This window comes from Pleurodeles waltl, chromosome 1_2, assembly GCF_031143425.1.
Source record: "Pleurodeles waltl isolate 20211129_DDA chromosome 1_2, aPleWal1.hap1.20221129, whole genome shotgun sequence".
Taxonomy (NCBI): Eukaryota; Metazoa; Chordata; class Amphibia; order Caudata; family Salamandridae; genus Pleurodeles; species Pleurodeles waltl.
Window position 1 is genome coordinate 182,675,664 of NC_090437.1, and position 22,022 is coordinate 182,697,685.

At 45.8% G+C, this 22,022-nt stretch overlaps 1 protein-coding gene across 1 annotated transcript in view; it reads left to right on the plus strand.

The window, feature by feature from the left end:
• The window catches only part of SMU1 (SMU1 DNA replication regulator and spliceosomal factor), a 415,488-nt gene that overhangs the window by 253,099 nt on the left and 140,367 nt on the right, over positions 1-22,022 (plus strand). The window contains exon 9 of the mRNA XM_069237463.1: positions 16,043-16,169. Coding sequence (XP_069093564.1) covers positions 16,043-16,169 — 127 coding nt within the window. The remainder of the gene's footprint in view (positions 1-16,042; positions 16,170-22,022) is intronic.

Below are 22,022 nucleotides of genomic sequence, written 5' to 3' on the forward strand. Positions count from 1 at the left end.
CGAGGCCAATACAGAGGGGGCCAATTCCCTAGAAACCGGGGAAAATTTCAAGGTCCGAAAACCCCTCAAAACAAGCAGTGACTCACAGGTCACTCAACCCCTTCACACAACACCAGTGGGGGGAAGACTAAGCCAGTTCTACAAATCTTGGGAGGAAATAACAACAGACACTTGGGTCTTAGCAATTATCCAACATGGTTATTGCATAGAATTTCTCCAACTCCCTCCAAACGTCCCACCGAAAACACACAATATGTCAAAACAGCATTTAGACCTTCTAGGACTAGAAGTTCAGGCATTACTGCAAAAAGACGCAATAGAAATAGTACCAGGTCCACAAAAGAACACAGGAGTTTACTCACTGTACTTTCTAATACCCAAAAAAGACAAAACTCTAAGACCAATATTAGATCTCAGAACACTAAACACCTACATCAAATCAGACCACTTTCACATGGTGACATTACAAGACGTAATCCCACTGCTGAAACAGCAAGACTACATGACAACATTAGATCTAAAGGATGCGTATTTCCATATACCGATACATCCCTCGCACAGGAAATACCTAAGGTTCGTATTCAAAGGAATACACTACCAATTCAAAGTGTTGCCATTCGGAATAACAACAGCGCCAAGAGTCTTTACAAAGTGTCTAGCAGTAGTAGCTGCACACATCAGAAGGCAGCAAATACACGTGTTCCCGTACCTAGACGATTGGCTAATCAAGACCAACTCGCTAACAAAGTGTTCACACCACACAGATTATGTTATACAAACCCTTTACAAGCTGGGTTTCTCCATCAACTATGCAAAGTCACACCTTGTGCCGTGTCAAACACAGCAATACTTAGGAGCGACAATCAACACAACAAAAGGGATAGCCACTCCAAGTCCACAAAGGGTTCAAAATTTTCACGAGGTGATACAAGCCATGTATCCAAATCAAAAGATACATGCAAAAATAGTATTAAAACTCCTAGGCATGATGTCCTCATTGTAAGGAAATGCCTCCTTGGCATGGTTACCCCCTGACTTTTTGCCTTTGCTGATGCTAGGTTTTGAATTGAAAGTGTGCTGAGGCCTGCTAACCAGGCCCCAGCACCAGTGTTCTTTCCCTAACCTGTACTTTTTGATTCCACAATTGGCACACCCTGGCCTCCAGATAAGTCCCTTGTAACTGGTACCTCTGGTACCAAGGGCCCTGATGCCAGGGAAGGTCTCTAAGGGCTGCAGCATGTATTATGCCACCCTAGAGACCCCTCACTCAGCACAGACACACTGCTTACCAGCTTGTGTGTGCTAGTGAGAACAAACTGAGTAAGTCGACATGGCACTCCCCTCAGGGTGCCATGCCAGCCTCTCACTGCCTATGCAGTATAGGTAAGACACCCCTCTAGCAGGCCTTACAGCCCTAAGGCAGGGTGCACTATACCATAGGTGAGGGCACCAGTGCATGAGCACTGTGCCCCTACAGTGTCTAAGCAAAACCTTGGACATTGTAAGTGCAGGGTAGCCATAAGAGTATATGGTCTGGGAGTCTGTCAAACACGAACTCCACAGCACCATAATGGCTACACTGAAAACTGGGAAGTTTGGTATCAAACTTCTCAGCACAATAAATGCACACTGATGCCAGTGTACATTTTATTGTAAAATACACCACAGAGGGCACCTTAGAGGTGCCCCCTGAAACTTAACCGACTATCTGTGTAGGCTGACTGGTTCCAGCAGCCTGCCACACTAGAGACATGTTGCTGGCCCCATGGGGAGAGTGCCTTTGTCACTCTGAGGCCAGTAACAAAGCCTGCACTGGGTGGAGATGCTAACACCTCCCCCAGGCAGGAGCTGTAACACCTGGCGGTGAGCCTCAAAGGCTCACCCCTTTGTCACAGCACCGCAGGACACTCCAGCTAGTGGAGTTGCCCGCCCCCTCCGGCCCCGGCCCCCACTTTTGGCGGCAAGGCCGGAGAAAATAATGAGAATAACAAGGAGGAGTCACTGGCCAATCAGGACAGCCCCTAAGGTGTCCTGAGCTGAGGTGACTCTAACTTTTAGAAATCCTCCATCTTGCAGATGGAGGATTCCCCCAATAGGATTAGGGATGTGACCCCCTCCCCTTGGGAGGAGGCACAAAGAGGGTGTACCCACCCTCGGGGCTAGTAGCCATTGGCTACTAACCCCCCAGACCTAAACATGCCCTTAAATTTAGTATTTAAGGGCTTCCCTGAACCTAAAGATTTAGATTCCTGCAACTACAAGAAGAAGGACTGCTGAGCTGAAAGACCCCTGCAGAGGAAGACCAGAAGACACCAACTGCCTTGGCCCCAGACTTACCGGCCTGTCTCCTGCCTTCCAAAGAACCCTGCTCCAGCGACGCTTTCCAAGGGACCAGCGACCTCTGAATCCTCCGAGGACTGTCCTGCTTCGAAAAAGACAAGAAACTCCGGAGGACAGCGGCACTGCTCCAAAAGAACTGCAACTTCGTTACAAGGAGCAGATTTAAAGACCCCTGCAACTCCCCGCAAGAAGCGTGAGACTTGCAACACTGCACCCGGCGACCCCGACTCGACTGGTGGAGAACAACCAACTCAGGGAGGACCCTCCGGTGACTCTACGACTGTGAGTAACCAAAGTTGTCCCCCCTGAGCCCCCACAGCGACGCCTGCAGAGGGAATCCCCAGGCTCCCCCTGACCGCGACTGTCTGAACTCCATTTCCCGGCGGCAGGAAAAGACCCTGCACCCGCAGCCCCCAGCCCCTAAAGAAACGGAACTTCTGTGCAGGAGTGACCCCCAGGAGGCCCTCTCCCTTGCCCAGGTGGTGGCTACCCCGAGGAGCCCCCCCCTTGCCTGCCTGCGACGCTGAAGAGATCCCTTGATCTCTCATTGACTTCCATTGAAAACCCGACGCTTGTTTGCACACTGCACCCGGCCGCCCCCGCGCTGCTGAGGGTGTACTTTCTGTGCTATCTTGTGTCCTCCCCGGTGCCCTACAAAACCCCCCTGGTCTGCCCTCCGAAGACGCGGGTACTTACCTGCTGGCAGACTGGAACCGGGGCACCCCCTTCTCTCCATTATAGCCTATGTGTTTTGGGCACCTCTTTGACCTTTGCACCTGACCGGCCCTGAGCTGCTGGTGTGATAACTTTGGGGTTGCTCTGAACCCCCAACGGTGGGCTACCTTGGACCAAAAACTGAAACCTGTAAGTGCCTTACTTACCTGTTGAAACTAACAATAACTTACCTCCCCCAGGAACTGAAAATTGCACTGTGTCCACTTTTAAAACAGCTTATTGTGTTTTATGTGAAAAGTATACATGCTAAAGTAATGATTCAAAGTTCCTAGAGTACTTACCTGCAATACCTTTCAAAAGAGCTATTTTATTACATGTAAAATTTGAACCTGTGGTTCTTAAAATAAACTAAGAAAAGATATTTTTCTATAACAAAACCTATTGGCTGGATTTGTCTCTGAGTGTGTGTACCTCATGTATTGTCTATGTGTATGTACAACAAATGCTTAACACTACTCCTTGGATAAGCCTACTGCTCGACCACACTACCACAAAATAGAGCATTAGTATTATCTCTTTTTACCACTATTTTACCTCTAAGGGGAACCCTTGGACTCTGTGCATGCTATTCCTTACTTTGAAATAGCACATACAGAGCCAACTTCCTACACTCATGCATAGCCATTGTCCCAAACGCAAGATGGCACATGCGGCCCTTACAACAGTGCCTAGCATCACAATGGTCACATGCACAGGGACAACTTCTAGATCTGGTGTTGATAGACCGCCAAACATACATCTCGCTTCTATGGTGGAACAGTACTAATTTAAACAAAGGGCGGCCTTTCCAAGACCCAGTGCCACAATACGTGATAACAACAGATGCTTCCATGACAGGGTGGGGAGCACACCTCAATCAACACAGCATCCAAGGACAATGGGACGTACATCAAAGAAAGTTACATATAAATCACCTAGAACTGTTAGCAGTATTTCTAGCATTGAAAGCATTCCAACCCATGATATCCCACAAATACATTCTTGTCAAAACAGACAACATGACGACAATGTATTATTTAAACAAACGGGGGGACACACTCGACACAGTTGTGTCTCCTAACACAAAATATATGGCATTGGGCAATTCACAACCACATTCGACTAGTAGCACAATTTATTCCAGGGATCCAGAACCAGCTAGCAGACAATCTCTCTCTGGATCACCAACAGGTCCACAAATGGGAAATTCACCCCCAAATCCTGAACAATTACTTCCAAATTTGGGGAACACCTCAAATAGATCTATTTGCAACAAAAGAAAACGCAAAATGCCAAATCTTCGCATCCAGGTACCCACACCGGCAATCCCAAGGCAATGCTCTATGGATGAATTGGTCAGGAATATTTGCGTACGCTTTTCCCCCTCTCCCTCTCCTTCCATATCTGGTAAACAGATTGAGTCAAAACAAACTCAAACTCATACTGATAGCACCAACATGGGCAAGACAACCTTGGTATACCACACTACTAGAACTGTCAGTAGTACCTCATGTCAAACTACCCAACAGGCCAGATCTGTTAACACAACACAAACAACAGATCAGGCATCCAAACCCTGCATCGCTGAATCTAGCAATTTGGCTCCTGAAATCCTAGAATTTGGACACTTGAACCTCACACAAGAATGTATGGAGGTCATAAAACAAGCTAGAAGGCCATCCACTAGACACTGCTATGCAAGTAAATGGAAAAGATTTGTTTGTTACTGCCATAATAATCAAGTCCAACCATTGCATGCATCTCCAAAAGATGTAGTAGCATATTTACTACATCTACAAAAAGCAAATCTAGCTTTTAATTCCATAAAAATACATCTCGCAGCAATATCTGCTTACCTGCAGATTACTCATTCAACTTCCCTATTTAGAATACCGGTCATTAAAGTGTTTATGGAGGGCCTAAAGAGAATAATACCACCAAGGACACCACCTGTTCCTTCATGGAACCTCAACATTGTCTTGACAAGGCTCATGGGTCCACCTTTCGAACCCATGCATTATTGTGAAATGCAATACTTAACGTGGAAAGTTGCATTTCTCATTGCCATTACATCTCTAAGAAGAGTGAGTGAAATTCAGGCATTTACTATACAAGAACCATTTATTCAAATACACAAAAATAAGGTAGTGCTAAGAACCAACCCAAAATTCTTACCAAAGTTCATCTCACCGTTCCACTTAAATCAAACAGTAGAATTGCCAGTGTTCTTTCCACAGCCAGACTCAATAGCTGAAAGAGCACTACATACATTAGACATCAAAAGAGCACTAATGTACTACATTGACAGAACAAAACTAATTAGGAAAACAAAACAACTATTTATTGCATTTCAAAAACCTCATACAGGAAATCCAATATCAAAACAAGGTATAGCTAGATGGATAGTTAGGTGCATCCAAACCTGCTATCTTAAAGCAAAGAGACAGCTGCCTATTACACCAAAGGCACACTCAACCAGAAAGAAAGGTGCTACCATGGCCTTTCTAGGAAATATTCCAATGAACGAAATATGTAAGGCAGCAACATGGTCTACGCCTCACACATTTACTAAACACTACTGTGTAGACGTGTTATCTGCACAACAAGCCACAGTAGGTCAAGCTGTACTAAGAACTTTATTTCAAACTACTTCCACTCCTACAGGCTGAACCACCGCTTTTTGGGGAGATAACTGCTTACTAGTCTATGCACAGCATGTGTATCTGCAGCTACACATGCCACCGAACGGAAAATGTCACTTACCCAGTGTACATCTGTTCGTGGCATTAGTCGCTGCAGATTCACATGCGCCTACCCGCCTCCCCGGGAGCCTGTAGCCGTTTGGAAGTAATCTTCAACATTTGTACATTTGTAAATATATTACTTTAACATTCATTTTGTACATACTTAGTCATTCCATTGCATGGGCACTATTACTAACATACACAACTCCAACCTCACCCTCTGCGGGGAAAACAATCTAACATGGAGTCGACGCCCATGCGCAATGGAACCAAAGTAGGAGGAGTCCCTCGGTCTCGTGACTCGAAAAGACTTCTTCGAAGAAAAACAACTTGTAATACTCCGACCCAACACCAGACGGCGGACTATGCACAGCATGTGAATCTGCAGCGACTAATGCCACGAACAGATGTACACTGGGTAAGTGACATTTTCCATATATATATATATATATATATATATATATATATATATATATATATATATATAATATTAGATACTTGTTATTTTTGTAAATTGGTGTGAATCTCCTACTTGAGTTGTGTGTCTCATTTATTGACTGTGTGTGTGTGTCTATTTGCAGATGTCCCACACTCCACTCTGATAAGCCTAAGGCTGCTCGACCTCGCTACCCTCTAAAAGAGCACCTTGGGATTGCTAGAGCAAGCCCCTGTCCACTAGTAAGAGAATCCCTGGACTTTTAGCTTGATATATCTCATTTTGATATATAATATAAAGAACCAGTTTTCTACATTGGGAGTGCAGGGGTGGGTAAAAGACTTGACATTTCCTGTACTACCTGGTTAGTAAGTGATACCACTAAGGAATGCAAAATTGTCTTTAGATAGGAAACATTGATTCCAATTGTCATTTTCTTTAAAAAAAATATATATATTATTATTATTATTTTTAGGGGAAGGGGGGTTGTTTAAGATTTACTGTTAGGGCCTTGTGTCATTTCCCCAGGCCACACTATTTAGAATTTAAAATACTTTTAGTAAGGCCTTTTAGTGGCTCACGTAGAACTTTTTTTTAAGTTTCTAAAAAGGTCCCAACTACTTTAAGACCATGATTGAGGGTGCAGATACGTCCCAGGAGCTCAACCTAGGCTGCTACCAAAACCTTACTTGGCCCTACTTAAGTTTCTACTCTTGGCAGAGGCCTTACCATGGAGTTTAAACCCACACAAGTTCATCTGCAGTAACTGTTTGCAGAAAATGACAAGTAAAGGAGCCCTTCAGGAGACTGAGGAGGAAGAGATGGTAGAAGAGGATGATTAATCCCTCTATATCTCCACTAACAGTAACACCACTGGGAGCCCTTCTGACAGTACCACAGGCAATGGAGACATTGAAGATGCTGAACTCCAAAAGTTAACTGAGAAAATAGAATTAACAGTCTAGTCTATTACCTATAAAAAAAGGGCCTGTCCCTGGTGGCAGCAAACTTTAAAATTGGGAGAAAGAAGAAGCTTTTGACCCTAAGATCCTCAAAGGGAGTGTCCCAAATACACAGAGGGTGATGATATCCCCAAGTGGTTCACAGCCTTTGTGAGGGCCTGTGCCATGAGGAAGCTCAACTAAACGTATTGGGGCGCTCTGCTCTGGGAGCTGTTTTCATGGAATTGTAGGGATAGACTTCTATCACTGACTGGAGCAGATCTGGAGTCCTATAACTGGATGAAACATACTCTGATTGAGGGATTTGGACTCCCAACTGAAGAGTACAGGAGTAGGTTCAGGGAGACTAGAAAAACCTCTAGTCAGTCCTGGATAGATTTGGTTGACTTCTCACTCAAAACACTAAGTGGCTGGTTGAATGGAACTATGTGCATGGTTATGATGTGCTTCTGAACAATTGCATATATACCTGGTAGTCCTAGGTCCACTTTTTCCCCCAAGAATTGAAAAAAAGGCAGGCCACTGAGTCAAGACTAGGGTATCCTAGACATCTCATGGTGGGTGTGAACACAAGAAAGGGATTGCTAAGCTCCTCAAAGAAAAGGATGGTGACCAATCTAATAAGAGTCTCTTTAAAGGCTCCCAAAAATCTGATCTGGAGGGTGGGCTTTCACATTCATCAGTGCTGACAACCAAGCTAAGATCCACCCATGGTAAAGGTGTCCTTGGAGTGTGGAGTGCTTGCTGGCCAGAAAAAGATGGTGTTATCCTCTGCAATTCCAGTAGCCTGTCTACTAGGAGATCTGGAGTCGTCAGCATGGGCTGAGGTCGCAAGAAAGTGCATCTATGCTGGGTATACCTGAATGGGGGGTTGTGGAAACCAGAGCACAGTGCAAAGTCCAGGGTGCAAAAGGTGCTGGAGCCTGGAATAATGGCCCAGCTCTCCAAGAGAAAAGGCAAGAAGGCTGGTAAGCCAGCTTCTGAGCAGTTCCAAGCTCAGGTCTTCTTTCCTCAAGGATGAGACCTGTCAGCCCTTGAGGGAACTGAGCCCCAGAAACTTGGGCCTTACATGGCAGAGCTCCTGGGCCTGGGGGTGCTTTATGGAAGAGCTGTGCCAGGGACAGAGTACCTGTGGCACTCTTGAAAACCTGAGCCAGCAAGCTGCTGATCAGGAAAAGATATGTAATTTGCTCCCACAGAATCTATTGGGATGAGGGACTTCTTTATGCAGAGGCCAAAGACCCCAAACCTGGTGCCACTAGTAGAGTGGTAGTGCTTCAGATGTATAGAGAGTTCCTGCTCACTTTGGCTTATTACATCCCCTTAGTTGGGCATCTTGGCCATACCAAAACTTGGAGTAGGTTGGTACCTCACTTCTGCTGGCCAGCTATGTCCCAGAATGTGAAGGAGTTTTGTGACTCCTGTGTCACCTGTCAAGCCAGCGGCAAGACAGGTGGCCACCCTTAAGGCCCATTGATCCCACTTCCAGTGGTTGGGGTTCCCTTTGAAAAGGTAGGAGTCGAAGTTGTTGACCCCCAAGACCCTCCAACAACATCAGGGAATAGATTTATACTGGTGGCAGTGGATCATGCCACCACATACTCTGAAGCTATACTCCTTAGGACTACCACTGCTCCTGCAGTTGCTAGGGCCCTCCTCAGTATTTTTACTACAGTGGGCTTCCCTAAGGATATGTCATCAAACAGAGGTAGTAACTGCATACCTCAAGGCATTGTGGAATGAATGTGGAGTGGCTTATAAGTTCATTACCCATATCACCCACAAGGAAATGGTTTAGTTGAGAGATCAGATATCATATTACCATGCTTGCTTTTCGCTTACAGAGAAGTGCCACAGAAGAGAGTAGGTTTTCCTCCCCTTTGAACGTCTGTTTGGTCATTCTGTAAGGGGGACCACTGTGTCTGGTGTGGGAAGGCTGGTAGAGACCTCTCAAAGAGCCCACACAGGATTTTGTGGACTATGTGCTTGGCCTACGTTCAAGGATGGCTGAGTACATGGAAAAAGCATCCAAAAACTTGAGGCCAGCCAAGAGCTCCATAAGCTCTGGTATTACCAAAAGTCTGCCATGGTGGAGGTCCAACCAGGGAAGAAGGTGTGGGTACTTGAGCCTGTGGCTCCCAGCGCACTCCAGGACAAAGGAAGCGATCCTTAACCTATCTTTGAAAAGAAGAGTGAGGACACCTATCTGGTTGCCCTAGGCACTCCCAGAGCCCTAAGAGGGTTATTCATGTGAATTGCCTAAAAGTCTTGACAGGGCTATTGTGGCCATGTTGATATTCACTGATGAGTATCTGAAAGAAAAGAGAGAGACTCTCCCTGACCACCTCTCCCCCCACCCCCAAAGATGAGTCAGTTGATGGAGTGGTCTTACATACACCCTCACTGCCCAGCAGAAAGCTGACTGCAGGCAAATGCTACAGCAGAATGCTAAGCTCTTTACCTAACCCTTAGTCAGACTAACTGGTGACCATTTGCCTGTCAAAAGCAAAATATACAGACAGTCTGACCAAGTGAAGGATAGCATCAGAGCTGAAATAAGCAAGATGCTGGATTTAGGCGCAATCGAGCCCTCTGATAGTCCCTTGGCCAGGCCAGTGGTCTTAGTCCCCAAACCCCATTCCAAGGGTGGTACACCAGAACCGAGGTTTTGTGTGGACTATAGAGGGCTTAATGCTGTCCCTAAGACAGATGAACACCCTATTGCAAGAGCAGATGAACTGATTGACAGGTTAGGGGCAGCCAAGTGGCTCAGTACTTTTGATTTGGTGTCAGGGTACTGGCAGATTGGTCAGGCCCCTGGAACAAAAAAAAGATTAGCATCTTGTAAAGATTTGTCTTGCAAATCATACTTAACCTGATCAAATTGATTCTGAGCCAAAATATATGTAAAGACATTTGTTATTTTTGGTATGGCTCTACTTTTTGAGTTATTGACTGTGTACGTCTTTGCAAGTGTCTCACATTGCTCACTGATAAGCCTAAGGCTGCTCAACCACACTACTCCCTAAAAGAGCACCTTGGGATTGCTACAGCAAGCCCCTGTCCACTAGTAAAGGAACCCCTGGACACTATGCACGATATCTAATTTTTATTTCTCATATAGAGAGCCAGCTTCCCACACCTATAAGCCAAAGTGATTGAGTAAGCCATCAGCAAGCAACTCACAACCCACTTCGAGCTGTACTATCTTCAAGACAGATCTTACTGTGGCTACCGAAGACCTTGGAATAATACTGGACTGAGAAGAAACAGCTCCCCACATCCTGCTCGACCTCTCTGAGGCCTTCAACACTGTCTCCCGGAACACCCTCATCAGAAGACTCAATGAGATTTGCATACAAGAATTTGCTCTTCAGTGGTTCTGTTCCTTCCGCTCTGGAAGAATCCAAAGGGTCAGGCTGCTACCCCTCACAATAGAGACCAAGGAATTAATGTGCAGAGTGCCAAATGGATAGTTTCTCAGACCTACCCTTTCCAACGTACTCATGACATCGTTCACCAACATCTTCTGATCACAAGACATCACAGTCATCTCCTGTGCCAATGACACGCAACTCAGCCTATCATTAGCGGACAAAACAACCACCGCCAGAACCAGCTTCACAAAATGCATAGCTTATTAGCAGACTGGATGCAAACCAACTGCCTGCAGCTCCACTTCGAAAAGGCAGAAGTACTGGTCTTCAGCAACAAGACCTCCCCAAGGGACTCCATCTGGTGGCTGTTGGAGCTAGGACCATTGCCCACAGACCACGCAAGAAATCATCCTAGACAATAAGCTCTACATGACTGCTCAAGTCAACACAGTGTGCATCTCCTGCTTCCACATCCTAAGCATGCTGCGAAAAACCTTCAAATTGTTGCCCCAAAACACCAGATGGACAGCCAGTCAAGAACTCATCACCAGCAGGCTGGATTACTGCAACACTCTCTACGCCAGAATCTCCAAACAACTCCTACACAAACTCCAGAACCATCCAGAACACCACTGCAAGATTACTACTTGGCCTCTCATGCCACACCCACATAGCACCAAACCTAAGGAAGCTTCACTGGCTTCCCATTCACAAGTGTAGAGATTTCAAACTTCTCACACACAAAAAGTCCTACACAACACATTGCCTGAATACCTACCTCACTCACACTCGCACACACTCTCCACATCTGCAAAAGCAAAACTGGAGGTTGCTCATTCTCCTACATCACACCCAAGAAATGGAACAACCTCTCTCAACACATCAGATCCGCCTTCTCACTTGTTTAGTTCCGCAAGAAGCTGAAGACCTGGCTCTTCGTATAAACATCTTGGGTTCCACAAACCTACTCACCTGCCCAAGCGCCTGGATGCTTTCTCAGGTGATTAGTGCACTATACAGATCAATACAACATAAGTCTACCCTGATCACCCTGGATGCTGAAAAAGTGTTTGACAGAGTTTACTAGGATTTTATATCGGACAAATTGAGGATAAGTGGGCTGGCAGATTACTTTATTGTCTGGCTTCTGGCAGGAAATTGTAACTCCAGAGCCAGGATAAGGACTTATGGGCTCCATTCCTACTAGGTTAACTTCATCAGATGAAATCCTACTTTCTCTCACAAGCTCCCACATCTTGATCCCTACTGTATTGGAGGAGTTGGCCACATATCAGAGGGTCTCTGGGATTCAAAATTAATATCTCTAAATCAGAAATCTTAAATATCTTGACCTTTAAAACTGTAGTTGAACAACTATGGAAATTAGCCCTGTAGGAAGTTGGCTCTGTATGTGCTATTTCAAAGTAAGGAATAGCATGCACAGAGTCCAAGGGTTCCCCCTAGAGGTAAGATAGTGGCAAAAAGAGATAATACTAATGCTCTATTTTGTGGTAGTGTGGTCGAGCAGTAGGCTTATCAAAGGAGTAGTGTTAAGCATTTGTTGTACATACACACAGGCAATAAATGAGGAACACACACTCGGAGACAAATCCAGCCAATAGGTTTTGTTATAGAAAAATATATTTTCTTAGTTTATTTTAAGAACCACAGGTTCAAATTCTACATGTAATATCTCATTTGAAAGATATTGCAGGTAAGTACTTTAGGAACTTTGAATAATTACAATAGCATGTATACTTTTCACATAAAACACAAATAGCTGTTTTAAAAGTGGACACAGTGCAATTTCACAGTTCCTGGGGGAGGTAAAGTATTGTTATTTTTAGCAGGTAAGTAAATCACTTACAGGTCTCAGTTTTGGGTCCAAGGTAGCCCACCGTTGGGGGTTCAGAGCAACCCCAAAGTTACCACACCAGCAGCTCAGGGCCGGTCAGGTGCAGAGGTCAAAGAGGTGCCCAAAACACATAGGCTTCAATGGAGAGAAGGGGGTGCCCCGGTTCCAGTCTGCCAGCAGGTAAGTACCCGCGTCTTCGGAGGGCAGACCAGGGGGGTTTTGTAGGGCACCGGGGGGGGGGGACACAGGTCAGCACAAAAAGTACACCCTCAGCAGCACGGGGGCGGCCGGGTGCAGTGTGCAAACACACGTCGGGTTGGTAATAGGAATCAATGGGAGACCAAGGGGTCTCTTCAGCGAAGCAGTCAGGCAAGGGGGGGGCTCCTCGGGGTAGCCACCACCTGGGGCAAGGGAGAGGGCCTCCTGGGGGTCACTCCTGCACTGGAGTTCCGATCCTTCAGGTCCTGGGGGCTGTGGGTGCAGGGTCTTTTCCAGGCGTCGGGATCTTAGAGTCAGGCAGTCGCGGTCAGGGGGAGCCTCGGGATTCCCTCTGCAGGCGTCGCTGTGGGGGCTCAGGGGGGACAACTTTGGTTACTCACAGTCTCGGAGTCGCCGGAGGGTCCTCCCTGAGGTGTTGGTTCTCCACCAGTCGAGTCGGGGTCGCCGGGTGCAGGGTTGCAAGTCTCACGCTTCTGGCGGGAAACGCTGTTGCCTTTAAGTTGCTCCTTTAGAAACAAAGTTGCAGTCTTGGGTGAACAGGGCTGCTGTTCTCGGGAGTTTCTTGGTCCTTTTAGAGCAGGGCAGTCCTCTGAGGATTCAGAGGTCGCTGGTCCTGGGGAAAGCGTAGCTGGAGCAGTTTTCTTCCGAAGGGAGGAGACAGGCCGGTAGAGCTGGGGCCAAGGCAGTTGGTGTCTCCGTCTTCTCTGCAGGGTTTCTCAGCTCAGCAGTCCTCTTCTTCTTAGGTTGCAGGAATCTGAGTTCCTAGGTTCAGGGGAGCCCTTAAATACTACATTTAAGGGCGTGATTAGGTCTGGGGGGTTAGTAGCCAATGGCTACTAGCCCTGAGGGTGGGTACACCCTCTTTGTGACCCCTCCCAAGGGGAGGGGTCACATTCCTATCCCTATTGGGGGAATCCTCCATGTGCAAGATGGAGGATTTCTAAAAGTTAGAGTCACCTCAGCTCAGGACACCTTAGGGGCTGTCCTGACTGGCCAGTGACTCCTCCTTGTTATTCTCATTATTTTCTCCGGTCTTGCCGCCAAATGTGGGGCCGTGGCCGGAGGGGGCGGGCAACTCCACTAGCTGGAGTGCCCTGTGGTGCTGGAACAAAGGGGGTGAGCCTTTGAGGCTCACCGCCAGGTGTTACAGCTCCTGTCTGGGGGAGGTGATAGCATCTCCACCCAGTGCAGGCTTTGTTACTAGCCACAGAGTGACAAAGGAACTCTCCCCATGTGGTCAGCAACATGTCTCGAGTGTGGCAGGCTGCCAAAACCAGTCACCTCTAAGGTGCCCTCTGGGGTGTAGTTTACAATAAAATGTACACTGGCATCAGTGTGCATTTATTGTGCTGAGAAGTTTGATACCAAACTTCCCAGTTTTCAGTGTAGGCATTATGGTGCTGTGGAGTTCGTGTTTGACAGACTCCCAGACCATATACTCTTATGGCTACCCTGCACTTACAATGTCTAAGGTTTTGCTTAGACACTGTAGGGGCACAGTGCTCATGCACTGGTGCCCTCACCTATGGTATAGTGCACCCTGCCTTAGGGCTGTAAGGCCTGCTAGAGGGGTGACTTATCTATACTGCATAGGCAGTGTGAGGTTGGCATGGCACCCTGAGGGGAGTGCCATGTCGACTTACTCTTTTTGTCCTCACCAGCACACACAAGCTGGCAAGCAGTGTGTCTGTGCTGAGTGAGGGGTCCCCAGGGTGGCATAAGATATGCTGCAGCCCTTAGAGACCTTCCCTGGCATCAGGGCCCTTGGTACCAGGGGTACCAATTACAAGGGACTTACCTGGATGCCAGGGGGTGCCAATTGTGAAAACAAAATGCACAGGTTAGGGAAAGAACACTGGTGCTGGGGCCTGGTTAGCAGGCCTCAGCACACTTTCAATTCAAAACATAGCATCAGCAAAGGCAAAAAGTCAGGGGGTAACCATGCCAAAGAGGCATTTCCTTACCCCCACCTATGCAGAACAGATACACTGGTACTGCTTAGGGCCTTTGGAGCTGTCCGACTATGTCACATTGTAGAAAAACAGGCAGTTCACTCTGCCTGCGTTCCAAATTCCAGTGAGGTCTCGCAGGCATGTGGGTGAAGCAGGATCGACTTGCAACAGTGACTTCTGAGTCGCCCCTTTCTGCCCTGCAAGACAGCCGTCTGCATAGTGGCAAACTAAATAAGGCTAATGTGCAAGCATCATATCCTTGTGCGATACGGGAAGCTACACGTTGGCTAATTTTGATTTTCCTCCTGAAATTGTATCATTGTCACCTGCTTGTAGCCACTAGGAGAAGCCATAGAAAAAAGAGTATCAATAGAATCTTGTCCAGTGTTCCTACTAATGTAAATAAACTACTGTGAATTACAATTATTTTTGCATAAATCTTTATTACTTTTCAAAAAGGGGGTAGCATTGCCTTGATTGCAAGTAATGGAATGTGCTAAGTCAGCTTGTGGTTTGATGCCACACCATACTCCCAAGTGTGTTGACTGTTTCACCTTACATGCAAGCTAATGCTTAAAAATGAGATTTTTGATGTTGTGTGTGTCTGTGGTTCCATTGAGAACATTCATACTTATCACAAGGATTGGTTTGTTCGAAATGGAGTTCCACGGGTGCAGAAGATCTACCAGATATCTGTACTTTTAATTCTTATTCTCCTTTTTTTTTTTTTTTAAACTGTTTTCATATAATTTGTCAACTCAGAACTGGCCGATCAGTATAGCAGGAATGTCACAGCGATTTATTTGCCACCCCACCCCCCGATTTGTATATTGGACTGAATTACGGTAAAACTTGTAAGTCCATCTATGACGGTCTTGTCTTAATTGTTAGCGCTGTAGAAAAAATAATTAGAAAGGCTGTGTTTATGCATTGTTTACTGAAATACTCTGTTCAGCACCCATATTCCTGTAAAATACTCTAATTTCACCATTTTCGAAGCCCTAAACCACATTTATGTGTTCCATTCCAAAGCAATTAGTACACCTTTTAGCCATATCATTTTTGGTACCTATGAAAATGTGAGTTGTATTTGTGTCTTCATTAAAATAAGATTGTTTCCATAAAATGACTTTTGGCGTTAGCTTGCAAAGCAGGAACCTAGTTTTGAAAGTAAATGTAATATGTAATTTCACACCCTGAGCTCTAAAACCTAAAAAGTGACATTCCATTTGGAACGTTGGAACTGTCCTAACCCATCTGAAACACATGATGTGAAAATGCCTTTTAAAACACAATTTTGTTTGTCCTGCTTGAATTGAACATTTCTGTAAGCTTTGTGAATGATTTTTTTCTTGCACTTTTTGGATTAGTTGCAATAGAGATAACAAAGTTCTAGAGTCTCTGCTTCCTAATTGTTGAAACTGTCTGCTTTATTTGATCCAGGATCCATGGCTTGAAATCTGGCAAAACTTTAAAGGAATTCCGAGGTCACTCATCATTTGTCAATGAAGCAACTTTCACGCAGGATGGGCATTATATAATCAGTGCATCCTCTGATGGTACAGTAAAGGTAGGGCATTAGACGTTTAGATGGGTTTCCCACAAGTTGCATTGTTCAATATGAGCTTGTATTGGAATTAGCTTGAGGCTTGTGATTGTATGAATTTGCAATTAATAAAATAGAAAAGCATGCAAATTAAGGCTAGTGCAGAGAGAAAGCTTGGAATTATGATTTTATCATGTACACTCATGTTATTATACTGAACACTTTCCATTAGTAAGGAATCACAAATATTTTTTTAGTCATTAATCTGCTGGAGCACTTATGTATTACTCTTTGACACGTTCTATTTTTCACATAAGTATGGGGATAAAAATAAAAAACGTTTGTTTTGTATGAGAGGTTTTCAGAGCCTCTAGTGCAGAGGATTTACAGGCCTCAAAAAATCATAAAAATGTTACTAGACCTGTAGGTCGAGTAACTTGAATGATCTATTCGACCATAAATGTAATGTACTTGATCTGTAAATGAGGTCTCATATTGTGTGGTCCTAGGCAAATATTGTAGTTTACAGAGTTGCCTTTTCTTCATTCACACATATAAGTGCACCTTCAAATATGTGAGCTCAGCATTACTGCTGTAGAAAAAAAACTATTTTTTTGATAAATTTAAACTGAACATTTGCTCCATGTATAAAACGAGTCTAGCCCACATATAGGGGACACATGATCTATGACTTGCCTCCTTGTTTATTAATAGCATTGCTATCAGGGCAGGAGTGTTTCTTACTTTGTTTAAGCACTCAATTTTAATAAATATACTACTAAAGCATGATGTGATCGCACACTGTCATTTACAGACACATTTCCAAGAAATGTCTAAAAACATTCACACTAACATGCAGCTTTACTGAGAAAACTATATAATGTATTAACAATCTGTGAAAATTGGGTTTCAGAAAACATATTTTTCTTTACACATCACCAAGTAAAGTTTTCTGATTTCTTTTCATCCTAGTAAAATATTTTTTCATCACACTGAAGTACAAACAGCGAGCTTTTACAACTACTGAAATATATTTTGAAATGTCTGTACAGTTGACTTAGTTATTTAAATGTTGTGCTAGGAAAAAACCCGACCACCTACAGCCTTTCATTTCAAACTCTTTCTACAGCAGGTCATTCAGTTCACCTTACAAAATCCCAGAGTCCTACAGTCAGAAGGAAAATTTATTGTAAGACATACTGACTTTTGACCTCTGTCTCTGAACATAGAACAAATGTGAGCAAGATTTAAAGGTGTCTTTATTGAGCCTTCACTCTCTGACTGAACAGAACATCTGTTATTTGTCAATTCGCCAGAAGGGGCGAGTAGGTCCTAAACTAGCACGACCTGATAAAATATGACTCGCCATAGCAAGTGGGCGAGTAGAGCTTTCGAGGCCAGCTTTAGTCAACATGATTGCACACCCCAGATATTCCCCCACGGCATTGACTGGAGCTCTACTTCCCTAACCAACAGCAGTCAGCCTTCCAGTACTCCCATGAAGATATATCTCCAACCTGCTTGCCTACAAAAGCTAGAGAGCAACACTAGACACTGTGAAAAAATGATTGTAAAATTAATGGATGGTGGTGCAAAAATCTAAATTGCTAGAACAGCTTTCTCACCCCAAGGAGCACAAAAAGCCGACGTGACACTAGTGATGGATTTAATAAGAAACGGATGGTGAATTACTGAGGGTGGACGCATTCCTAGTATTGAGCCACCCTTCCCATTGGCTAGGAGCAGGGGAGCTTTACATATTAACACCAGGGAATTATGAAAAGACATCAAGAGGCTAGCAGTCCTGCTTTTCTAGGGATCGAGCTGTACTAATCCTGGAGAAAAATACATATGTTTGCCTCTAACTGGCAGGGGGAGGGGGTGGATTTAGAGGATAGAAAACATCTGTGACCTAAAGATAACATTAAATTTTTTTTTTTTTAAATGGAGTGTTGGACTGGTTCTTTCTCGCACTTTGGGCATTAACCGTCATATGCTTGAGTGAAGGAAAAAGATGAGTTCAGTGAGTTTTTGCTCTTCCTGGTAGCTGAGATCTAGAAACAAGAAGGAATCAATACTGTGTATAACTAAGGAGCCAAACCGGTTAGTGCAGGACTGACCGGTCTGTGCCAGCCTGCCACTTTCAGACAAGTTTCTGACCACATTGGGTGAGAGCCTTTGTGCGTTCTCTGGCCAGAAACAAACCTGTCCTGGGTAGAGGTGCTTCTCACCTTCTGTAGGAAGTTGGCTCTGTATGCACTACTTCAAAGTAAGGAATAGTATGCACAGAGTCCAAGGGTTCCCCTTAGAGGTAAGATAGTGGCAAAAAGAGATAATTCTAATGCTCTATTTTGTGGTAGTGTGGTCGAGCAGTAGGCTTATCAGAGGGTAGTGTTAAGCATTTGTTGTACACACACAGGCAATAAATGAGGAACACATACTCAGAGACAATTCCAGGCCAATAGGTTTTTGTATAGAAAAATATATTTTCTTAGTTTATTTTAAGAACCACAGGTTCAAGATTTACAAGTAATACTTTAAATGAAAGGTATTTCAGGTAGGTACTTTAGGAACTTTGAATTAGCAAAATAGCATATACAGTTTTCACATAAATCACATATAGCTATTTTAAAACTAGACACAGTGCAATTTTCAACAGTTCCTGGGGGAGGTAAGTGTTTGTTAGTTTTTGCAGGTAAGTAAACCACCTACAGGGTTTGTTTGGGTCCAAGGTAGCCCACCGTTGGGGGTTCAGAGCAACCCCAAAGTTACCACACCAGCAGCTCAGGGCTGGTCAGGTGCAGAGGTCAAAGTGGTGCCCAAAACACATAGGCTTCAATGGAGAAGGGGGGGCCCCGGTTCCAGTCTGCCAGCAGATAAGTACCCACGTCTTTGGAGGGCAGACCAGGGGGGTTTTGTAGGGCACCGGGGGGGACACAAGTCCACACAGAAAGTACACCCTCAGCAGCACGGGGGCGGCCGGGTGCAGTGTGCAAACAGGCGTCCGGTTCGCATAGGAATCAATGGGAGACCAAGGGGTCTCTTCAGCGATGCAGGCAAGGGGGGGGGGCTCCTCGGGGTAGCCACCACCTGGGCAAGGGAGAGGGCCACCTGGGGGTCACTCCTGCACTAGAGGTCGGATCCTTCAGGTCCTGGGGGCTGCGGGTGCAGAGTCTTTACCAGGCGTCGGGTCTTTGAAGCAGGCAGTCGCGGTCAGGGGGAGCCTCAGGATTCCCTTTGCAGGCGTCGCTGTGGGGGCTCAGGGGGGTCAACTCTGGCTACTCACTGTCTCGTAGTCGCCGGGGAGTCCTCCCTGTGGTGTTTGTTCTCCACAAGTCGAGCCAGGGGCGTCGGGTGCAGAGTGCAAAGTCTCACGCTTCCGGCGGGAAACGTGTGTTGTTTAAAGTTGCTTCTTTGTTGCAAAGTCGCAGTCTTTGGGGAACAGAGCCGCTGTCCTCTGGAGATGTTGGTCCTTCTAGATGCAGGGTAGTCCTCTGAGGCTTCCGAGGTTGCTGGACCCTGGGAACGCGTTGCTGGAGCAGTGTCTTTAGAAGTGGGGAGACAGGCCGGTAGAGCTGCTGCCAAAGCAGTTGGTGTCTCCGTCTTCTCTGCAGGGTTTTTCAGCTTAGCAGTCCTCTTCTTCTTAGGTTGCAGGAATCTGAGTTCCTAGGTTCTGGGGAGCCCCTAAATACTGAATTTACGGGTGCGTTTAGGTCTGGGGGGTTAGTAGCCAATGGCTACTAGCCCTGAGGGTGGCTACACCCTCTTTGTGCCTCCTCACTGAGGGGAGGGGGGGCACACCCCTAATCCTATTGGGGGAATCCTCCATCTGCAAGATGGAGGATTTCTAAAAGTTAGTCACCTCAGCTCAGGACACCTTAGGGGCTGTCCTGACTGGCCAGTGACTCCTTGTTTTTCTCATTATCTCCTCCGGTCTTGCCGCCAAAAGTGGGGCCGTGGCCGGAGGGGGCGGGCAACTCCACTAGCTGGAGTGCCCTGGGGTGCTGTAACAAAGGGGGTGACCTTTGAGGTGGTACAGTTCCTGCAGGGGGAGGTGAGAAGCACCCCCACCCAGTACAGGCTTTGTTACTAGCCACAGAGTGACAAAGGCACTCTCCCCATGTGGCCAGCAACATGTCTGGTGTGTGGCAGGCTGCTAAAACTAGTCAGCCTACACGGATAGTCGGTTAAGGTTTCAGGGGGCACCTCTAAGGTGCCCTCTGGGGTGTATGTTACAATAAAATGTACACTGGCATCAGTGTGCATTTATTGTGCTGAGAAGTTTGATACCAAACTTCACAGTTTTCAGTGTAGCCATTATGGTGCTGTGGAGTTCATGCATGACAGACTCCCAGACCATATACTCTTATGGCTACACTGCACTTACAATGTCTAAGGTTTTGCTTAGACACTGTAGGGGCATAGTGCTCATGCACTTATGCCCTCACCTATGGTATAGTGCACCCTGCCTTAGGGCTGTAAGGCCTGCTAGAGGGGTGTCTTATCTATACTGCATATGCAGTGTGAGGTTGGCATGGCACCCTGAGGGGAGTGCTGTGTCGACTTACTCGTTTTGTTCTCACCAGCACACACAAGCTGGCAAGCAGTGTGTCTGTGCTGAGTGAGGGGTCCCCAGGGTGGCATAAGACATGCTACAGCCCTTAGAGACCTTCCCTGGCATCAGGGCCCTTGGTACCAGGGGTACCAGTTACAAGGGGCTTACCTGGATGCCAGGGTGTGCCAATTGTGAAAACAAAAGTACAGGTTAGGGAAAGAACACTTAGCATCAGCAAAGGCAAAAAGTCAGGGGGTAACCATGCCAAGGAGGCATTTCCTTACAATTGTGGTCTAGTGTCTGACTCCTCCCCCCCCCCCCCCTCCCCCACCCCCAAACTTGTACTTTCACTAAGCTATTCAAAACATCACTGTCAAAGGCAGATATGAATGGCAATGCCAAAGTTGAGATGGACAGCCAGAAACTCCCTCCTTGTTAATTAGGATTTATGGTTTGTCATTGAGATTTGAAACAGAATGTCTGGAGTGTTCATCCTTAGGTTCCAGGACAGCCCACAATTCCTACATCCTTTTGAAGACTAGAAACTGTGCAGACTCTAAGCATGTCTGATTGGAGAATGGTGTGTAAGAGAATGCATTGCACAACGTCTCTTTGCCCATAAATCTATAATTCCAATTACTATGGAAAAGTACTCATTCCTTACATTTATGTCGTGGTGAGCACAGAAACGTAATGCCAGAGTCCAAGCATAGTGTTTCCATACTTCAGCTGATAAAAACATACCTCATGTGTGGGAAGGCCTTTTGTGAACATCAGTTATGGCTCGATGCTGTGGCCACCTGAAGTCACAGCTTTGCATGTGGGAATTGGTAGCTGTATTTGGGCTCGTAGTCGGACAGCACCTAGGCAACCCTACCACCCAGCATTTCTCTAAAGAAAAAATGGAGACCCAGGGAGGTAGATGCTATTTGGATGCCAGCAGTTTCTCTTACTTAGAAGGCTAACCAAACAGCAAAATAAATCCGCATAAAATGTGATTTCCATGGGAGATTCCTGCATAATTTGAGTGCAGTGTAGCTGGCACCAAGGAAATCCTACGCTGCATTTCAGAGACATGGAGGACTAGGCGAAGCTAGTAAGTTGTGCGTTGCGTAGATCAAACCACTTTTCCCTACTCTTTTTGCCCTGCATATGTCATACTATGGCCATACAAAACACAATTTCCTCACAATTACTTTGGAGAGGGGGGGGGAAGGGGCTGAGTTTGCCCATGGTCAACCACACCGGTATAGCTTGTGTGGATACCACCATTTGGCAGATCCAGAGTGCCTTAACATCATTGATCTCTTGTCTAACAAAGT